Source organism: Camelina sativa, chromosome 4 (assembly GCF_000633955.1).
Source record: "Camelina sativa cultivar DH55 chromosome 4, Cs, whole genome shotgun sequence".
Lineage (NCBI taxonomy): Eukaryota > Viridiplantae > Streptophyta > Magnoliopsida > Brassicales > Brassicaceae > Camelina > Camelina sativa.
In genome coordinates this window covers 25,265,685-25,284,616 of record NC_025688.1, presented here as the reverse complement: position 1 = coordinate 25,284,616, position 18,932 = coordinate 25,265,685, and the positions used below count along the sequence as shown (strand labels likewise).

Below are 18,932 nucleotides of genomic sequence, written 5' to 3'. Positions count from 1 at the left end.
CTGTTTTGCTTTTGGCTCGTGACGAACACGTGTCTTGTCTTTTTCCGGTTTGATTAATTAATTATATGGAAAACTTACCGGTTCGGTTTAGGAAACATATTTGATTAATTAATTTGGGTTAACTGCTTGGACCTGCCGGTCGTCTTTTTGACCCGTTTTGGGCTTTCTCTCCTTTTGTTAGTTAAATTTTTTTCTATCAATCTCTCTCTATCCGGGAACACTCTTAAAACCTAAGTCCGATCGAGAAAAAAAAAAAAGTGATCAGTTGCTTTCGAAAATTTCCGACGGCTTCATCAATCTGAACCCTAATGGATCATCCAGAAGATGAAATCCACAACAGCGAGAAACAAGACGACGAGGTTTGATTTGATTTCCAGATTTCGGATGGTTCTTTTTGCTCTGTGAAATCGAAAATTTGATTCCTCATGCTTAATTCGATGTTATTTTTTTCAGGAAGCTCTTGCTCGGATTGAAGAGATTAAGAAGTCAATTGAAGCTAAAATGACTCTTCGTCAAAATAACCTCAATCCTGAACGACCTGGTTAGTTTCATTGAATATTTTAGTTTCCTGCTTCTTAATACTAGAGGTGGAATTGAACTATTTGTGGTTTCTCCACTATGCTTAGGATGATTCTATTTATGAATAGAGTTTGTTACTGAGACTTGAGTCCTCCATGTTTACAGATACGGCATATCTTAGGACTCTTGATTCTAGTATTAAGCGGAATACAGCAGTTATCAAGAAGTTAAAGCAGATTAATGAGGAGTTGCGAGAAGGGTTGATGGATGATCTGCGAGGTGTTAATCTTAGCAAGTTTGTTAGTGAAGCTGTTACTGCCATCTGTGAGGCTAAGCTTAGAAGCTCTGATATTCAAGCTGCTGTTCAGGTTTTGCCTTGCTCTTTCCTATCTTGTTCTTTTGTTTTTTTTTAAGCCCTGCTTTTGCTCTTACCGCTTTCTTTTTTCAGACATGTTCTCTTGTTGTTATCTTGGTTTTTTCTTCGTAAGAAAGTTATCTACTGTTATTGTTAGGATATCATGGATTGGAGTAGATCAGTGACCTTTTTTCTTATGTTATTCGTGCGACTCTCGCCATCAACATGTTTCATTGAGATATTCAGTAGTTGTTATAGATAGTTTTCTAAAGCTTTCAAATACTTGGTATGTCAGTTCCCCTATCCCAGTTTAGGTTTCTGTTGAATGATATCTTGTTCTCTTATNAAGAGATTAAGAAGTCAATTGAAGCTAAAATGACTCTTCGTCAAAATAACCTCAATCCTGAACGACCTGGTTAGTTTCATTGAATATTTTAGTTTCCTGCTTCTTAATACTAGAGGTGGAATTGAACTATTTGTGGTTTCTCCACTATGCTTAGGATGATTCTATTTATGAATAGAGTTTGTTACTGAGACTTGAGTCCTCCATGTTTACAGATACGGCATATCTTAGGACTCTTGATTCTAGTATTAAGCGGAATACAGCAGTTATCAAGAAGTTAAAGCAGATTAATGAGGAGTTGCGAGAAGGGTTGATGGATGATCTGCGAGGTGTTAATCTTAGCAAGTTTGTTAGTGAAGCTGTTACTGCCATCTGTGAGGCTAAGCTCAGAAGCTCTGATATTCAAGCTGCTGTTCAGGTTTTGCCTTGCTCTTTCCTATCTTGTTCTTTTGTTTTTTTTTAAGCCCTGCTTTTGCTCTTACCGCTTTCTTTTTTCAGACATGTTCTCTTGTTGTTATCTTGGTTTTTTCTTCGTAAGAAAGTTATCTACTGTTATTGTTAGGATATCATGGATTGGAGTAGATCAGTGACCTTTTTTCTTATGTTATTCGTGCGACTCTCGCCATCAACATGTTTCATTGAGATATTCAGTAGTTGTTATAGATAGTTTCTAAAGCTTTCAAATATTTGGTATGTCAGTTCCCCTATCCCAGTTTAGGTTTCTGTTGAATGATATCTTGTTCTCTTAGTTTAGATGATAGTTGGGTCTCGTTTCAGTTTGTTATTTCTTATGGAGCATATAAAGTAGCATACGGCAGTGCTCTCTGCTCAGAGTTTCGTTTCAAAGCTAACCATCCATTTATTTTGACAGATTTGCTCGCTACTTCATCAGAGGTATAAAGAATTTTCTCCTAGTCTAACACAAGGGCTCTTGAAAGTCTTCTTTCCTGGAAAATCTACCGAAGATTTAGAAGCGGATAAAAACTCAAAGGCCATGAAAAAGCGCAGTACCCTAAAACTTCTTCTGGAGCTTTACTATGTTGGAGTAATTGAAGATAGTAACATCTTTATTAATATTATTAAGGATCTTACCAGTGTTGAACAACTGAAAGACAGAGATACGACCCAAACAAATCTGACACTTCTTGCCAGTTTTGCTCGGCAAGGAAGAGTTTTTCTGGGGCTTCCTATTTCTGGACAAGACGAAGATGTAAGTAGGTTTGGAGATCAACTTAATTTTTACCTCCATATTTTCCGTTACTTGGCTAAATGTGACTAATGTTTACTCTAGTTTTTCAAGGGTCTCGGCGTAACTGCTGATCAGAAAAAGAGTTTTAAGAAAGCTTTCAACACATATTATGATGCTCTTGCAGATCTCCTTCAGTCTGAACACAAGGTTAGATCCCCAATTGTTTGCCATGTGCTTATGTGCAGGAACTTTTTATCGATATTTTTCTTGCCTGAATATGCTATATTTCCTCCTTTTCTTTTGCATTTTGCTAGTTTTCCCTTTTTCTGTAGTATCTTTCTAACAGTTTTTTTTTTAACAGTTACTTCACCAAATGGAGAAGGACAATGCAAAACTGGTAAATGCTAAAGGGGAGCTTAGTGAAGACAGTGCATCTTCGTATGAAAAGCTGAGGAAATCATATGACCATCTTTATCGAAATATCTCATCGTAAGTTGACCATTCGTATAAATCTACTAGGTTTTCTTGTTCTTGTTGGGTCTAACTGTTATGGACTTGCTTGCAGAAAACCTTGGAAATATGTCATAATTATAATCATTTAATAGATATTTATGTTGGTAGCTTTGTAGCTATCTTCTCACTTGCCATAAATATATCTATAACAGAAGCTATTATTGAGCTCTCAATCCTTCCATAATATCTTCCTGAAGTGTAAATAGCATGTTGTTGCTGTCATTATAGTCTGTACAGATAGTTTCATTGTTTAGATCTTGGGCATGCATCAGTTCATTTGCCAAACTCTTTATTTTTATCGTGACATGTGCTTACCGATTCACTGGAAACCTTATAATATTTCTGAATTGAAGTTTGGAAGTCATTTAGATATATGGTGTTTATCCTTTCCTTCCACATCTTTGACTTGAATGGATATCTGGCACATGAATATCTACAGTTTCAACATTCACAGCTTAATAAATATTGGTTTGGAGACAAACTCAGTTGCTTAAGCATTCTCATCTAATTCCATATACCCTGCATAATTTGTTAGGAATTTTTTATGTCCTGTTGCAGTTTGGCCGAATCACTTGATATGCAGCCTCCTCTTATGCCAGAGGATGGTACAACTAGGCTCACAGCAGGGGACGAAGCCTCACCCTCTGGTGCTGTAAAAGATACATCTGCCCCAGAACCTATTTGGGACGACGAAGACACTAAGACATTTTACGAGTGCTTGCCTGATCTGAGGTCAGCTCCTACTTATGTTCCTACCAAACAAAGATATGGGAAAATGTGTAGTTGTCAAGTGGCATTCAGAAAGCGTTTAATTTTCTTAGAAGAGTCTTGACTATTTTACTTTTTCTTTTAGTTTTCAATTGCTTATGTCTGATGCATTGTTTCTCTAGGGCATTTGTTCCCGCAGTATTATTGGGAGAAGCAGAATCTAAATCAAGCGAGCAATCTGCTAAAGCAAAAGATAAATCATCTGTAAGTGGGTGACATTCTACATTGTATTCTGTCCTCTTGATTTCTTAAGATATTGGAAGAAATCAATTGTTGTTGCCATGTGAGATCGTGCATGGTTTTCAATTTTGATATACTATAAAGGACACTTGGTCGGAAATCATCACTGAATTGGTCACCTTGGAATGACATGATATGCTTGTTGATAGATTTCGAGCTGCATATTTGTTCATTGTGAAAAACTAACTTATCGTTTTATAGAAAGTCTACATGTTGATTTAATGCTTTATTGGGATTGATTGAAGGAGTCTAGCTCTGAAATTGTCGAAAGTCAACAAACAACTGAAGACACAATAACAGAGGTTCCTGCTGATTGTGGTAGTATGGCTGATGGATCAAATACTGAGCAGCCAAAAGAGAAGGAAGAAGTAGATAAGGAAAAGGCTAAAGATACTAAGAAGGAAAAAGGGAAAGAAAAGGATAGTGAGAAAAAATTGGAAAATGAGAAGGAGAAAGGTAAGAGTCTTGACGTGGCAAACTTCGAAAGATTGTTACAACGACTACCTGGTTGCGTAAGCCGTGATCTTATTGACCAATTAACGGTAAGAGTCCGTGAAATGGTTTTCTGTTTGATGTTGTTTCTGCTGAACCTTTTTCTCCGTTGTTTATATCTATGCTTTTATTTCCAGGTGGAATATTGTTATTTGAATTCCAAGACAAACAGAAAAAAACTTGTCAAAGCGCTATTTAATGTCCCTAGGACATCTCTGGAGTTGCTAGGATACTATTCGCGTATGGTTGCAACACTAGCAACGTGCATGAAGGATATCCCGTCTATGCTTGTGCAGATGTTGGAGGACGAGTTTAATTCTCTGGTCCATAAAAAGGTTAGCTAGATCTATTGCATTGTTGTCAATAAGAAGTTATTAATTTTACTTTCAATACATTTGATTATGACTGCACTTTTAACCTTTGAGCATGAGTGAAGTCAATTTACTCTGCTGATGTGAATACCTCTGTTCTCAGCTTCACTCCCAATATTCCCTTATAAACAGTGTTCAAATGTGGTGATGTCCTTCTGATGTAATTGCAAATTTAATTTTGTGCAGGACCAAATGAATATCGAAACAAAAATCCGAAACATCAGATTTATTGGAGAACTCTGCAAGTTTAAAATTGTACCTGCTGGACTTGTATTCAGTTGTTTAAAGGTATAACTGCACAACCCAATATGCGTTCTATAGAAAGATGTTTTTTTCCTGAATTCTCTGAACTTATGGTAAATACGTTTCAATTAATAGATTAACTAAGTCACTTGAATCCTCTTACCGGACAGATTCTATCCTCGTTGGTGTGAGCCATCCAACTCTATAAATCACTTCCCTTTTTTTTTTGCAGGCTTGCTTAGATGAATTCACTCATCATAACATTGATGTTGCTTGCCATCTTCTGGAGACATGTGGCCGTTTCCTTTATCGATCTCCCGAAACCTCACTCAGGATGACAAATATGCTGGACATATTGATGCGCCTGAAAAATGTCAAGAATTTAGATCCTCGCCAAAGCACTCTTATAGAAAATGCCTACTACCTTTGTAAACCTCCTGAAAGATCAGCAAGAGTTTCTAAAGTTCGTCCACCATTGCATCAGGTACTCCGACTTCCATGTCTTTTATCTTTCGAATAATTTTCATTGTTCAATTGTATTGACGATTTTTTTTTCTTATACTTTTACTAAAATTCTGCAGTATATTCGAAAACTGCTATTCTCGGATCTTGATAAAGAATCCATTGTGAACGTTCTGAAGCAACTGCGGAAGCTGCCTTGGAGTGAATGTGAGCAATACATCTTAAAGTGCTTTATGAAGGTTCACAAGGGAAAGTATGGTCAGATTCACTTAATTGCTTCCTTGACTTCTGGTTTGAGCCGCCATCATGATGAGTTTGCAGTGGCTGTTGTTGATGAGGTATCTTTTTTCCACTGTATCTAATAGACTAATACATATGGCGTTAAATCCGCAGCAATTTATCGGTCTACGATGCTAAACTCCCTTCTTTTAGTCAATAGAAATGAAAATTGCAGTCTAAGTTGAAATGAAATTGCTTCTTATGTTAAATTTGACGTGTCAGTAAAGCCTAAAATAAGCTTGCTGTGAAAATTGCTAGGAGGAACATGCCTATAGGTTTGGAGTCCATGTTGTTTGAAATCAGGACAGTGTATAAGATACTCTCGCATCATTTAATTTGATCTTTGGTGTATTTTCTGAATTAACGTGGTGCATTGTTTTCTCTTGAAGGTCCTGGAGGAGATAAGGGTTGGGCTTGAGTTGAATGAATATGGAGCACAACAGAAGCGACTAGCCCATATGAGATTTTTAGGGGAGCTGTACAATTATGAGCACGTAGATTCATCTGTGATATTCGAGACGCTTTATTTAACTCTTTTATATGGTCATGATACTTCAGAGGTACGTTAACCTAAGACTCTTCCAGAGTTTAACCCTCTATTAAAATTTACATGTCTTTGTGTGGTTTGGCATTTAAAAATTTATAATTATGTCTCTTCTCGTCTTTATCCAAAACAAAAATGTCTCTTCTGGTGCTTACTTTCTTTTGTATTCCTCATGATATACAAATGTAGAATACTATGCTGTCAAACTGATTATGTCGACATAAACTGTGGAATGATTGAAACCAGAAGTCATGTTTTTCCTACAGAGAGAGTTAAACTGCTGTTTTTATCTTAGGGAAAGGCTATGTATCGCTCACTTATTTTTAGTATTCTCTTCCACTAATTGATGTTGCGTATACTTTTATGATGTTAGCAAGAGGTGCTGGATCCACCGGAAGATTTTTTCCGTATCAGGATGGTTATCATTCTTCTGGAAACCTGTGGGCACTACTTTGATCGAGGTTCATCAAAGAAAAGGCTTGATCAATTTTTGATACACTTCCAGAGATACATACTCAGCAAGGGTCACCTTCCCCTGGATATTGAATTTGACTTGCAGGTTAGTCTTAATTAATATTGTACACTATCATATAGGGACATGAGATTAGTTTTTATGTAGATATTATCCTATTTCCATGTAAAGGAAGTTGTAGGCTATCTGTACCAAATAATGTGTCTTAACTTCTGTCTCAATGCAGGATCTATTTGCCAATTTGAGACCCAGTATGACCCGTTACGCAACCATTGAGGAAGTCAATGCAGCTATACTGCAGCTGGAAGAGCGTGAACATTATTCTTCAGGAGACAAAGTCAGTGTAGAAAGACACTCAGAAACAAAGCCTCCAAGTAGGTCATCGTCAGTTGTAAAAGATATTGGAGAGAATGGAGAAGCTCACGGAGAAGAAAGCGACAGTGATTCTGGTAGTGGCTCCGTGGTCCGAGATGGACAGAACGAAGAGTTGGATGATGGAAATCATGACCGGGGATCTGAGAGTGACGATGGGGATGACTATGATGATGGAGATGGACCTGGATCTGATGATGATAACGAATTTCGTGTTAGGCAAAAGGTGGTGACTGTAGATCCTGAGGAACTAGCAGACTTTGATCAAGAACTGAAGGCTTTACTTCAGGTAAGTTCAGAATTTCAGATCGGTCTTTTGTATATTCTCTTATTTAGCTGGATAGAGAAACCAATTTACACCAATGCAGGACGGAACTAATTTGTTCTAATTTGAACATGGTTAAGAACTGATATGGTTTGTTGTTGCAGGAGAGCATGGAGCAAAGGAAGCTAGAATTACGTGGTAGACCGGCATTGAACATGACAATACCGATGAGTGTTTTTGAAGGGTCTGGAAAAGATCATCATTTTGGGCGGTTAGTAGGTGAAAATGGAGAAGAATTGTTGGATGAAGAGAACGGAGAGCAAAGAGAGGTTCAAGTGAAGGTCCTGGTGAAGAGAGGGAACAAACAACAAACAAGGCAAATGCTAATCCCGAGTGATTGTTCGCTAGTGCAGAGCACAAAACAGAAAGAAGCTGCGGAATTGGAAGAGAAACAAGACATAAAGAGGTTAGTACTCGAGTACAATGAGAGGGATGAAGAGGAAGCGAATGGGTTAGGGACGCAGATATTGAATTGGATTCCTGGAGGAGGCAGAGGATCCACTCGAGGTACTGGGGAAGGCAGTGGGAATCGCGGCGGGTCTCGTCACCGGTTTTATTATCATCAAGGAGGTGGCGGTTCGTATCATGCCCGTCGAAAGTAAATTCATCCGGTTTAGGATATGATAATCTTGCCTGTTTCAGAAGCAGTAATAGTTGGCTTTTTGCTATGGCTCAAAGGGGAAAATATCACAAGAAATCAATCTCATGAGTTTCCGTGACAAAAGTTGATATATTCGGCTTCAGATTCTGTACCGACGGTTAAGTAAATTGCGTGGTGGGATATGTGGATCAGCTTTGTGTGACTTTTTGTCCCAGCTTGTTTGATCCAACTTTTTAACTCGGGATTTTGAAAATGTGGAGCTCTTAGAAGCATAACGAATATATATATATAAATGTTTATTAGCACAACCTCTTTTAAGGTCGTCGTTTATTATGTTAAGTCATTTTACTATACTGTATAACCGTGCCATGCTGCTAAAAGCCTAAAAGTATTGCTCTGTTATTCCAAGACAATACTATATATGGAAATACAAAAATCGTTCATAATTTAACTCTCCTGAACCCGTTGACATCAATGATAATTTGAGAGTTGAGACGTCGTCCTACTAGGCTACTACTACATTTTTACTAGAAAAGTTGCTGAACATCTAAAACGTTTAACTGGGAAATCTAAGTGATCGTTTTCAATCTACCGCCAATTGTTTCTTTTTTTTTTTGCAATGTGTGAGAAAATCCAAATTTGGTATTACAATTGTTTTCCCAATGAGTTTCCATATATAGTATTAGTAATCCTTCTTTTCGAAAAAAAAAAAAAAAAAAAAGAATTACCAATCTAAAGAAAAGACTAAAGAGGATGATGAGAAGAAGAAAACATTAAGATTTAGTCTTACCATATACGGAAAGGCCAGATTTAGAGCGCAAAGGACGGATCAAAAAGATTCCTTAAAACAAATCTAGTTTTTGTACTTTCAGCAAATCTTGAGAAAATGAACGGCTGAGATATGCACACAAACTTATCATCAATTTTTTGCAAACTATTTTATCACCTACGTGTGCATATAAACATGTACTTGGTGATTGCTGAATGTTTATCTATGTCACGACCGAATGACATAAAGTAGTTTAAAGTCACACTCTCTCTTCAATTAAGGTTTGGTCTCTCTCTTATCTCTCGTCCACACAGAAAAAGTAGTAGTTGGCTTTATTGGACCGACGCTTTATAGGTCCCCCCAACACGTTCAATTTCACTCTATTATTGTATTCATTGACAAATCTAGCAAAAAAAAAGATTTTCTATGGTTTGGTTGTGGACTTGTGGTGTACAAAAGAATACAACCATAAAAATCTTCCTCATATTGCATTTATGTTCTCATTGCCCAGTCCGTCGTGATATAAGTTTCATAATTTCTCAAAACGTGATGCATGATGTTAGAAAAGAGTAATATATATGGTTATACAAATGACTTAACTGTGATAGCACTGGAAAGAATTTGCAACGGATATCGCTGAAAAATAGATATCACATAAGTTTATAGCAATTAGTTTCATTATTAATATCAAAAGATTAAATTTAACATATGAAAATAAATCATATATAGACAACATAATAATAATATATATATACACAGGTTTATCTTCGTGTCGGATCAAGATTTCCGTACATCAAATTTTCATAATTATATACTCAATATTCATCATAACATTTTGTAATATTCGGACCTATATGCACTATATATAGAAACTGAAAACATATGAGAAATTGAGAACGACCAATTAATAATTTGAGTTAGATATTTTGGGTGATATATAGTAGTATCTCTAATATTTGTAATCGATAATGATATCTCACACATGTTTGAATAGGAAAAAACAAGTACATAATGAACAAAAATAGATGATTGAGAAAAGTAGGCAATAAAAGGCAAGTGTAGAGACTATCGCATTGAATACGTCCCACGTTCTTTTTTGTTCTTTCTTTCTTCCCTCTTTTGTAGACTCTCTCTCCCTCTCTCTGTCTCTAGAGTCACCGGAATAAATACTACAAACGACGCCGGTTTACTCCTTTCCAAGAAAGATTCATGTTGGACCTCAACCTAGGAATCTTGTCGACACATAACGGAGATGAAGACTGCAAAGTACCAACCTCCATCTTCAATCAAGAAGAAGAAGATTCCAACAATCCCTCAAACAATAGCTTGTCTTTGATTACATTTGGAATCCTTAAAAGAAAAGAAGACGTCCTAATCCTTCCTATGCCTCCTCCTCCTCAGGAGAGTGAATTATCCGGCGCCGGGAGTGAGTGGTTAAACCTGTCGTCGATGCAACGAAATAAACAAGATATGTTGGTGGTGAAGAAGAAGAGCCGACGTGGCCCTAGATCCAGAAGCTCCCATTATCGTGGCGTCACTTTTTACCGTCGAACCGGTCGTTGGGAATCTCATATTTGGTATTCATTTATAGACTTAAGTTATAAAATATATTTATCTTTATTATTATTATTATTTAAATAACAGTTGGCTTTGCGATTTTATGTGTAGGGACTGTGGAAAACAGGTTTATTTAGGTAAGTAAGTATATCAATGAGATTTTCTATTTCTTTTCGTATTATACTAAGGTTAAACACCTTTTTTGTTTAAGCGAGGTCTCAAAAGAGAAAACCAAATGTTGCAAGATTTTCAGTTTTGTCTTTTGTTTTGTTTAAAACAGGTGGTTTCGACACAGCCTACACAGCCGCAAGGTGTAAGAAATTATAACAGATGTTACATATATATGGCATAGCAAAGTCCTTTCAAAAATTATTTTCTTTCTTCTTCTTTTGAGATTTATTTTGAAACAAATCAACATCTTTAGAGAAATATTAGTTGGCTTATTAAAAAAACATGTCAGAGCGTACGACCGAGCTGCTATCAAATTCCGGGGATTCCAAGCAGATATCAACTTCATCGTGGATGATTACAAACAGGACTTTGAAAAGGTTTTTTTATATAAACTTATTTTTGCAAATATTATAGCTAAGCAAATTAATTATTAGGTTTAAGTATGCGTTTATATATTAAAGAGACATTGGACCTTCGATTAATTAAACTATATATGGATCTGTTTTGAATGATATATGATAGATGAAGAATTTAAGTAAAGAAGAGTTTGTGCAAACTCTTAGACGAGCGAGTGCAAGCTTAGCAAGAGGAGGTTCTAAATACAAATACAGTTACATGAAAAATGATCACATCCATCTCTTCCATAACAGGTTCGTTCCATTACTAAAGAACTTCAATTTTTTCTGTCAAATCTTTAATAACGACGCTCTGATTCTTCTAGTGGGTACAAATTGATTCACTATTAAAAGTGACGAGATTGATTCTTATGATTCACACATATAATGTGTAAGTTGATTTAATGAAAGTGAACGAATGAATACTCATATAGGGAATGGAATGCCGCAGCAGCAAAATGCAATGAGATAAGAAAGATAGAAGGGGATATTAAGTTGGGTGCCCATAATAAAGGTAATTTATAAACGTAGGGTAACGATTGTACATATGCATAATAAATCATTGTTATGTCATTTAGGTGAAGCCAAAAACCCTAACCATAACTTCACCTTAACACATGATATGTACACCTATCATTTGATAAAAGCAAACCTATCTAGCATTACCTTTCAGAATCATATACTCTTTCAAATTTTAATATATTAGTATATATATAGATCTTACTTGATTAAAAAAATCCGTATACTATATATCAGTTTTTAACTTCATATCTTTACTTTTAGATTAGTTATTGACACTACGACATGATTTAAATGAAAAACCATTAACGTTTCAGGAAATGAGCACAACGATCTTGAGCTAAGTCTCGGAATATCTTCAACGTCCAAAAATATAACTTTGAAACCGGCAGATGATTACATGGGTTTGAATCGATCTATGACGACGAGTTTGCATAGGAAGGCGTTGCCTGTATATCTACCGATCACAGAAACTAAACCGTTAAAGACGGTTGTAGCATCATCAGGATTCCCTTTCATTGCCATGATCAATTCTTCCTCTTTGTCCACTTGTTTTGATCCATGAGGTCACACTACTATATACTTAATATTCTCCCCTTTTTTTTTTTTTTAGTCTATTGAATGACGGAATGATTATGTGACTTATTTATTTTCATAAATCATAGTCTTGTGAAATCACGAATTATGATGTTCGGTCATTTCTTTTGAAACCTATATAACCACTTTGTAGAAATAGGAAAAAAGTTTAATAAAACATCGATAAATATTTTGAGCATGTACGTAATATTTTAAGTATTGAAAAACCAACATATATACATAAATCACTCAGCTTTGATTTTGAGCATGTACGTAATATGTGATAAAGATATTTTTTTCCATATTCTTACCAAAGTGAACAGAAAAAAAGCAAAAATCTATACTCGAATTCCATGTTGTTGTTAATTAATTAGCACTAGTCGATAGTCGGTAGTCGGTGGTCGGTGTCAACGATGATAATTTCGAAGTGTAAAAGAAATAAATACTGTAAATAGTAAGTGCGTTATTGAAGAAGTGTATTGTATTTGTGATGAACAATATATTTTTTGGTTTTTTTTTTGCGAAAATAGAGAATGGGACACGTCGTCGTCGTCATTTGTAAAATTTAGATTACAATGTCGTATTGTGTCGTATGAATCCCGCTATCTTCACCAAATTCACTCATTTCTTATCCCTACTGCTTTTTCCAATTTTTAGACTACTATATTTCCAATAAGACTAGACAATGTATGTGTCCCTATGAGTTAGTGCAAGCTGTTGAAAAAAATATTCAATCCTGTTGAACAAACAGTATATATAGAGAGAGATCTCGATCTTTACATATATACATATGTTGACCAATGAAGTAATTTTTGTTGTTGTGGTAATGGGCTTCTTACCAAGTTATATTCTTAAAATTATGTATCTAGTTGATCAGAGGATAGTGAAAATAGTATCATAATCTTCATAACTGCTCAATCATAACCTTGGCTGCAAATAGTGATCTTCACTAGATTCTGTCTCTGCTCCTCCTTTATATTTACACAAAGACACTCTTAAAAGAAACACTATGTAATTTTAGTTACTAGATCTCTCGTCTCAGGGAGAAGCCAATCTATTACTATTACACTTACAACACACGTGTGTTCGAGTTTATGATGTCACCTTTTCCAACAGGTGTTAATATGTTTCACGGGCTTTTTTTGGGCTTTGTTCATGGGTCTGAAACAAAGTTTGATTGCACTATTTTAATTAAACAGTTATAAGTCACATAGACAAACAACATTATTATTTCTTTTGTCGAACTAGCCAAGAAATTACCAAAGAAAATAACGACGAGCCAAGAATATATATATATTTTTTTTAACATCTTACTTTACTTTATTAATTGAATAAGAGATTACATAATAGTTTGTAAGGAATACAGATACAACCAAAACATGATTAAACTTAAGATGAAGAAAATCCAACTGAACAAGTGAAGTAGTCGCTGCTTTCGTGGAGATAATAGATTTGATAGCCAAGAATATTTTATCTGGACGCAAACAACAAACCGGACATGCAATTTTGATTAAAATACTCAATAGACATCTTTATTGTGCTTAAATCGATTATACAGATTTGTTGATGACAGACCAAAATTAGGTCTTGCTGGACTTCGTACGTTGATGTGGTGAACTGGTGATTAAGATATAATTTACATGAAAATCAACATGATATTATTAAGATAAAAGAAACGTAGTATGAGAATGAAGTTTTCCTTCTCAGTACAAAGAGTTGGTGTTTTCACGAGACGTATAGACTGACCCCAGATGCAAGTCTTGAAGAACTGTAGTACACTAACCGACAATCATTAATTTCGTATATTACTAATCTCTTAACAATGGCTAAAACCTTTACTAAACCACAGCTACTCTAAGACAAGAGAGAGACACAGTGATGAACAAAGGGAAACACCATTGAGCACTAGAAGAGTCCATTTAATTTCAAAAGCAAAAAAAACAAAAAAAAATCTTTTGAAATAACTTACTAATGATAATTCTAAAAATATTTTAGTATATATAATCATAAGTATCCCGCTTATAACTCCAACAGACTTTAGGGGTACAATAAACAAGCCGAGCTGATGGTGAAATCCTAGGCATAGCTTCTAACTCCATTTGACACTCTTTGAGATCGCATGTTTCTAAGAAGGACATCTCCACTGTCTTTAAACATTTTGAGTTAGCGAGAATGTATTTCATTAGTTGTTTCTCATCTTCTTTTCCTTCATTCTCTATCCACTGAACAATCTCTAGATGAGACGATAAGCATTGGGGAATAGTACTCGGCTGGTTCCAGGAACATGAGGGACACCCCTGATACACCATTACAGTATTTACTTTTTTTAATATACATTTATTAAAATTCATCAAAACTAGATGTGCATATATGTGAAGGGATGATGGCACTTACAATGGTCTGGACCGCAAGAGTTTTCAGTTTAGAAAATTTCTGAAGCAAACACATAAGTGGTTCCAACCAATATAATGAAAATTCTGCATTGAAGACAAAATCTGTGACCCTAGGGAATTCAATGGTTTTACAACACGCAACCTGCAATAAAACAAACAAACAAACAAAAAGATTGGTTGACCAAGCAAGCAACAAGGAACAGAGGAGGAGATCGAGCCTGAGGGTATATACCATTGATTCGGTTAAAAACAAGTTCAGACGTATGGCAGAAGAAAAACATCTCAGAAACTTTTCATCATCATTGATAGCAATCAAGGTGGTGGCTGCGGTATCAAGGCAAATAAAATTATTCATCAAACTAAGAGAGTCTCTCCGCCTATAGTCAACTATGTCTAAGAATTTAATCCAGGGCAATCTATCACCAACGACCCAGTGAGATATTCTTCCTCTTCCTCTTCCTCTTCCTCTTCCTCTGAGGTCACATAAGTTAAACTTTTCAACGAAGGCACTTTCACGGTAAAGTTTGTCAAGTTGTCATCTTTACCAGGTCGTCTAACCACCAGTTCTTTGAGAACCGGGGAACTTGATAAAAGCCTAGCAAGAGATTCTTCGTCTTTGTAGACCACATAGGCAAGTTTCAGATATGAGAGAGATGGTAGGCTAGGGGGGAAAGAAACGTCAAGAATCTGGTTTGATATTAAAGAAACAAGCGAGTCGCATGTGTAAAGGCTCTCAGGTAAGCTTGTCGTCCAGAGGAGATTGAAATCTAACTTTTTCACACCGTGGTTAACAGCCTTGTCAACCCACTTTCTGACATCTACGTCAACAGGACATTGTGGACCCAGTTCGACAACCAGGCTTACTAGTTCTGGTGCCTTATGGTGTTGCAGTGACTTTTCAACAAACCACCCAAAGCTCTCGCTCCCTTGGCCGTCGTCTTTGAAGGCGAGTTCATGGAGCATCTTCCAAACGCAACGCCATCTTTTAGACAAGATACCAGTGGCCACTGCATCTTTCGTCGGGAGGAGGAGTAAGATCCGCAACAGCAAATCTTCGGGCAACTCACATATTCTCTGACAACCTCCTTCGGTCCTCAACAAATCCATAGTGCCAATGGAACAAAATCCTATTCCCTCTCTTATTTCGCTGGAAATAAAAAACCCTAATCTATGAGACTGTTACGGGAAAGACTAAGATTTATAAATCCCTAACTAGAAACTTACCGCAAACAAGTTTAAAATTAGAGAGAATTTTTTTTTTTTTTTCTTTTTTTTTTGGTTTAGGAAGAAGTCGCAATATATTACGGCTGCAAAACCTGGTTGAATGAGTTGTAGGTTTTAACTTTATTCAGCCAAAAAAAATCACTATTGGAGTTAACATTTATTATTTATAATTAGGAAATTAAGCATTTTTTATTATCCCTACTATATTAATGGGAAAGGACCATTCATTATTGTATAGGTCTGAAATATATCGGGCCTTAACAAACAAAAAAATTATGAACCTTATTATAACAAACACCATATGTCGGCCTCGTTCTCTGAGACCTTCTTACTGAAACTATTCGAAAAACCTCTCCCCCTCCGCCGATTCTGACCTCGCATCACCCTATTTCAGCTTCCCGTTCTAGGGTTTTTTTGTTACTCTTTTTGGTTCAAAAATATGGGAAGGGCAAAGAAAGCTCAAAAGTTTGCTGTCATGAAGAAGCTGATTACCCACAAAGCTTTGAAGCAGTGAGTAAACGATTTCTTCTTCCTTAAAATTTTATCCTTTTTTTTTTTTAATGATGTTTTGTTTTCTTTCTTGAGTTACAAGGAAGAGGTTCTGAATCCAAACAAGAAAGACCTCACGGAGCTACTTTGGTTCCTCCTTACCGGGTTTTGGTGGATACAGAATAAGGTTTTGGTGTACATCTTGTATTGCATTTCTCTACCATAGAGCTATGAGCAGATTCTTTTTTTGTAAAAATAACGATTCTTTACAGAGTTATTGTCTCTGCATTGACCGATTCGATTCTCATTATGGTTCTTTTGGTATCCTTTTTTACTTAGGTTCTTTTGGTCTTTTCATTTCGGATTTGGATCTAACTTCTTTGAGACTCCCATCCAAACCATAGTCTCTCTCCATCACAAGATTGATCCCATCATCTGAATACCATCCAACTCCAACGCACAATACTCCATCTTTCTTCACATCACACCACCTGTGAGCCACACATCACAGACACATCTTGCATATCTTATCATCTCTTCCTCTCCAAATGACACATATGTTTCCTGTAAATTCCTTCTCTTCAGGGCTTCTGTGCACAGGTACACAACTGGAGTGCTTTCACCTGACTGCTCGAATTCAGCTTCATCTCCATAGAGAGGAGTTGCACTTACTTCAAATACTTTCCATGACCCTGTCAGTTCCGATGGTTGTATAACTCCAATGGTGCGTCGTTGTCACTGATACATGAACCTGATAATTAAGCATGTGTGGGAGCTGATACATACAATGAGGAGGCACATGCCGTTACGGAGTTAAGGATTGAAGAGGAGCTTGATGCTGAGCTGGCAGCTGAAAGGAGGAGAATGAGAAGTTTGGATCACTATAAATAGAAGAGAGAGTGTTTAGTAAAAATCATCCTGCGCGATCAACATTAATTGTGAGTTTGTTAGATCAGAGCTGCGACTCTGTTCATGGTGATAAGAGAGGAGAAGTATAACTCTGATCTTATCAGTTAGGTTCATCGTTTGTGTTAGGGATTGAGAAGAGATCGCATCTTCATTCTTATCAGAACCATTTAGGGTCAGAGACGACACTGACATACGATAGAGAAGAATCACAGGTCGGAGTTACTTTTGTTCTTCATATATAATTTGAAGGACTAACCCACTGTTCCTCATAAACACCAACTCTCATTATCTGTATATCTGCGCCACCATTGGCGAATTCTATTGTGTAGACTACTCTCAGTCTCTTATGACAACCCTGCACCAAACACTGGACAAGAAGAAGGAGCAATGAGCCAATTCTTTTCTCTTAAAATGCGGAAAAGAACCAAATTTGACAATATTAAAATAGACATACCTGTTCAAACTTGAAAGTTGGTGTGAGGTAATAGTTCGATTCACTCATCTCCCCAACAGGGATTGTAACTGGACCTCAAGGGTAGTTAAATTTGCAACCAATATATCTATCGTCAATGTACATATCTAAAGCTTTTTGTACAACTAATCTAATACTACTAATTAACTATGCCAAGTTGCATACCTTTATATTCTCTTATTCCATTAACAACTGCCATTTTAATAAACATTGCTAATGTCTCTTAGTTGTTGTTGATTCAGCCATTATAGACAACATAATATTATAATGAAATTAATTAATTTACTCAGAAGTCATAATGAATCCGGAGGGGGAAGGTTGAGAAGAACTACTCTACATGTGATTCCAAAACCATAAAGATAAAATATATGGAGAAAACGTATGATAACGAATGATGGAGAGTGGTTCCTCACGAATGGAAAAGAAGATGAAAATAAATAATATTTTATTTTACAACAAGAGAAGTGAATGTGATGATCATGATAACGATAATCTAATTGCCGAATAATAAAATCCTACGAATAATGAAGTGCTTCGGACGACGTGGCACACAAACCCAAGTTCTCTTATACAAAAGTTACAACCAAAACCCAAATAATTAAAAAGCAAAAGCACTGACTCCACCCTGGCTCTCTAAACCAATTACATCCACAAACCATAACCCAAAACCATCGAGACTCCGACCAAAACGTAACTCATCACTCCCTTAGACGCACCACTTGGCTTTGGTGGAGGAGGAGAAGTTGACCCTGAATCAGGTGTGGGTGTGGTTGGGGTGTTCCGTCAGCCGGCGGTGAGCCCGGTTTGGTAGGAGTTTCCGGGGTTGAAGATGGGGGCCGGGAGAAGGAGTGGCTGGAGGTCCGGTAGAAACGGCTACGACAGCAACGGCTAGCTTCATGCCACCTTCACAGTGACCAGAGGTAGGGCAGATGAAGTACTTTATTCCTACTGTCTCGAGATCGATTGTTGTGTCTCCACCTGAATGCGTATCGATCGGTGTGCCTCCACAGCTATCGTAACCGGCTTTGTTTACCTCGTTCACTGAGTGTGAAAGACCATACGTGAACTCTGCGTTTTCCGTTCATATAAAAATATTAGAACATTAAGAAACAAAACCCTAAGTAGAGAGAGATTCATTGCGTAATAAGTTATCTCGATTTCGTCAAAACTATATTTACTTTCAGGTTGGTTATCATCAGATTAAATCATAAACCCCAAAGCCAGAAAAATATGAAACGAAATTTGAAGATTACTAATTACAATACTTCTGTTTGAACCTGAAAGCAACAATAACATTTTACTTCATTTGTTGGCATGAGATTTCTTGGCTTAGATTCATCTCGCTTTCGTCTGCAATACCTGATGTTCTA

The 18,932-nt window shown here is 36.5% G+C and overlaps 3 protein-coding genes and 1 pseudogene across 5 annotated transcripts; 2 read left to right on the top strand and 2 right to left on the bottom strand.

The window, feature by feature from the left end:
- Window positions 185–8,427, top strand: LOC104782378 (regulator of nonsense transcripts UPF2). 3 transcript variants are annotated; one of them, XM_019244972.1, is made up of 18 exons: window positions 185–359; window positions 454–477; window positions 1,226–1,289; window positions 1,433–1,635; window positions 2,089–2,427; window positions 2,509–2,613; window positions 2,768–2,895; window positions 3,478–3,651; window positions 3,810–3,891; window positions 4,173–4,469; window positions 4,557–4,754; window positions 4,977–5,078; window positions 5,266–5,517; window positions 5,615–5,833; window positions 6,164–6,334; window positions 6,692–6,877; window positions 7,017–7,451; window positions 7,592–8,427. In XM_019244972.1, exons 1-18 carry the CDS (start codon window positions 309–311, stop codon window positions 8,087–8,089), a joined length of 3,528 nt encoding a protein of 1,175 aa, XP_019100517.1. In that variant the 5' UTR covers window positions 185–308; the 3' UTR covers window positions 8,090–8,427. The 3 variants fall into 3 exon arrangements, with proteins under 3 accessions (XP_019100517.1, XP_010505593.1, XP_010505592.1); XM_010507291.1 differs by lacking the exons at window positions 1,226–1,289; window positions 1,433–1,635 and adding an exon at window positions 685–887 and having other exon boundaries at window positions 454–541; window positions 2,518–2,613; XM_010507290.1 differs by lacking the exons at window positions 1,226–1,289; window positions 1,433–1,635 and adding an exon at window positions 685–887 and having other exon boundaries at window positions 454–541.
- LOC104782377 (AP2-like ethylene-responsive transcription factor SNZ) lies at window positions 9,886–12,184 on the top strand. The gene is made up of 7 exons (XM_010507289.2): window positions 9,886–10,434; window positions 10,526–10,551; window positions 10,695–10,725; window positions 10,875–10,962; window positions 11,108–11,235; window positions 11,415–11,494; window positions 11,817–12,184. Exons 1-7 carry the CDS (start codon window positions 10,067–10,069, stop codon window positions 12,062–12,064), a joined length of 969 nt encoding a protein of 322 aa, XP_010505591.1. The 5' UTR covers window positions 9,886–10,066; the 3' UTR covers window positions 12,065–12,184.
- On the bottom strand, window positions 14,862–15,575 carry LOC104784273 (putative F-box/FBD/LRR-repeat protein At1g22000). The gene has a single exon (XM_010509322.1). It carries the CDS (start codon window positions 15,573–15,575, stop codon window positions 14,862–14,864), a length of 714 nt encoding a protein of 237 aa, XP_010507624.1.
- Window positions 18,060–18,643, bottom strand: LOC109132551 (annotated as a pseudogene).

Excerpts from the sequence above, each read along its gene's own strand:
- LOC104782378 (XM_019244972.1), top strand. The coding sequence starts at position 309 with ATGGATCATCCAGAAGATGAAATCCACAACAGCGAGAAACAAGACGAC. Across the intron at positions 1,636-2,088 it reads ATATTCAAGCTGCTGTTCAG|ATTTGCTCGCTACTTCATCA; the intron begins GTTTTGCCTTGC and ends TTATTTTGACAG. Across the intron at positions 4,470-4,556 it reads ATCTTATTGACCAATTAACG|GTGGAATATTGTTATTTGAA; the intron begins GTAAGAGTCCGT and ends TTTTATTTCCAG.
- LOC104782377 (XM_010507289.2), top strand. The coding sequence starts at position 10,067 with ATGTTGGACCTCAACCTAGGAATCTTGTCGACACATAACGGAGATGAA. Across the intron at positions 10,726-10,874 it reads ACAGCCTACACAGCCGCAAG|AGCGTACGACCGAGCTGCTA; the intron begins GTGTAAGAAATT and ends AAAACATGTCAG. Across the intron at positions 11,236-11,414 it reads ATCCATCTCTTCCATAACAG|GGAATGGAATGCCGCAGCAG; the intron begins GTTCGTTCCATT and ends ATACTCATATAG.
- LOC104784273 (XM_010509322.1), bottom strand. The coding sequence starts at position 15,575 with ATGGATTTGTTGAGGACCGAAGGAGGTTGTCAGAGAATATGTGAGTTG.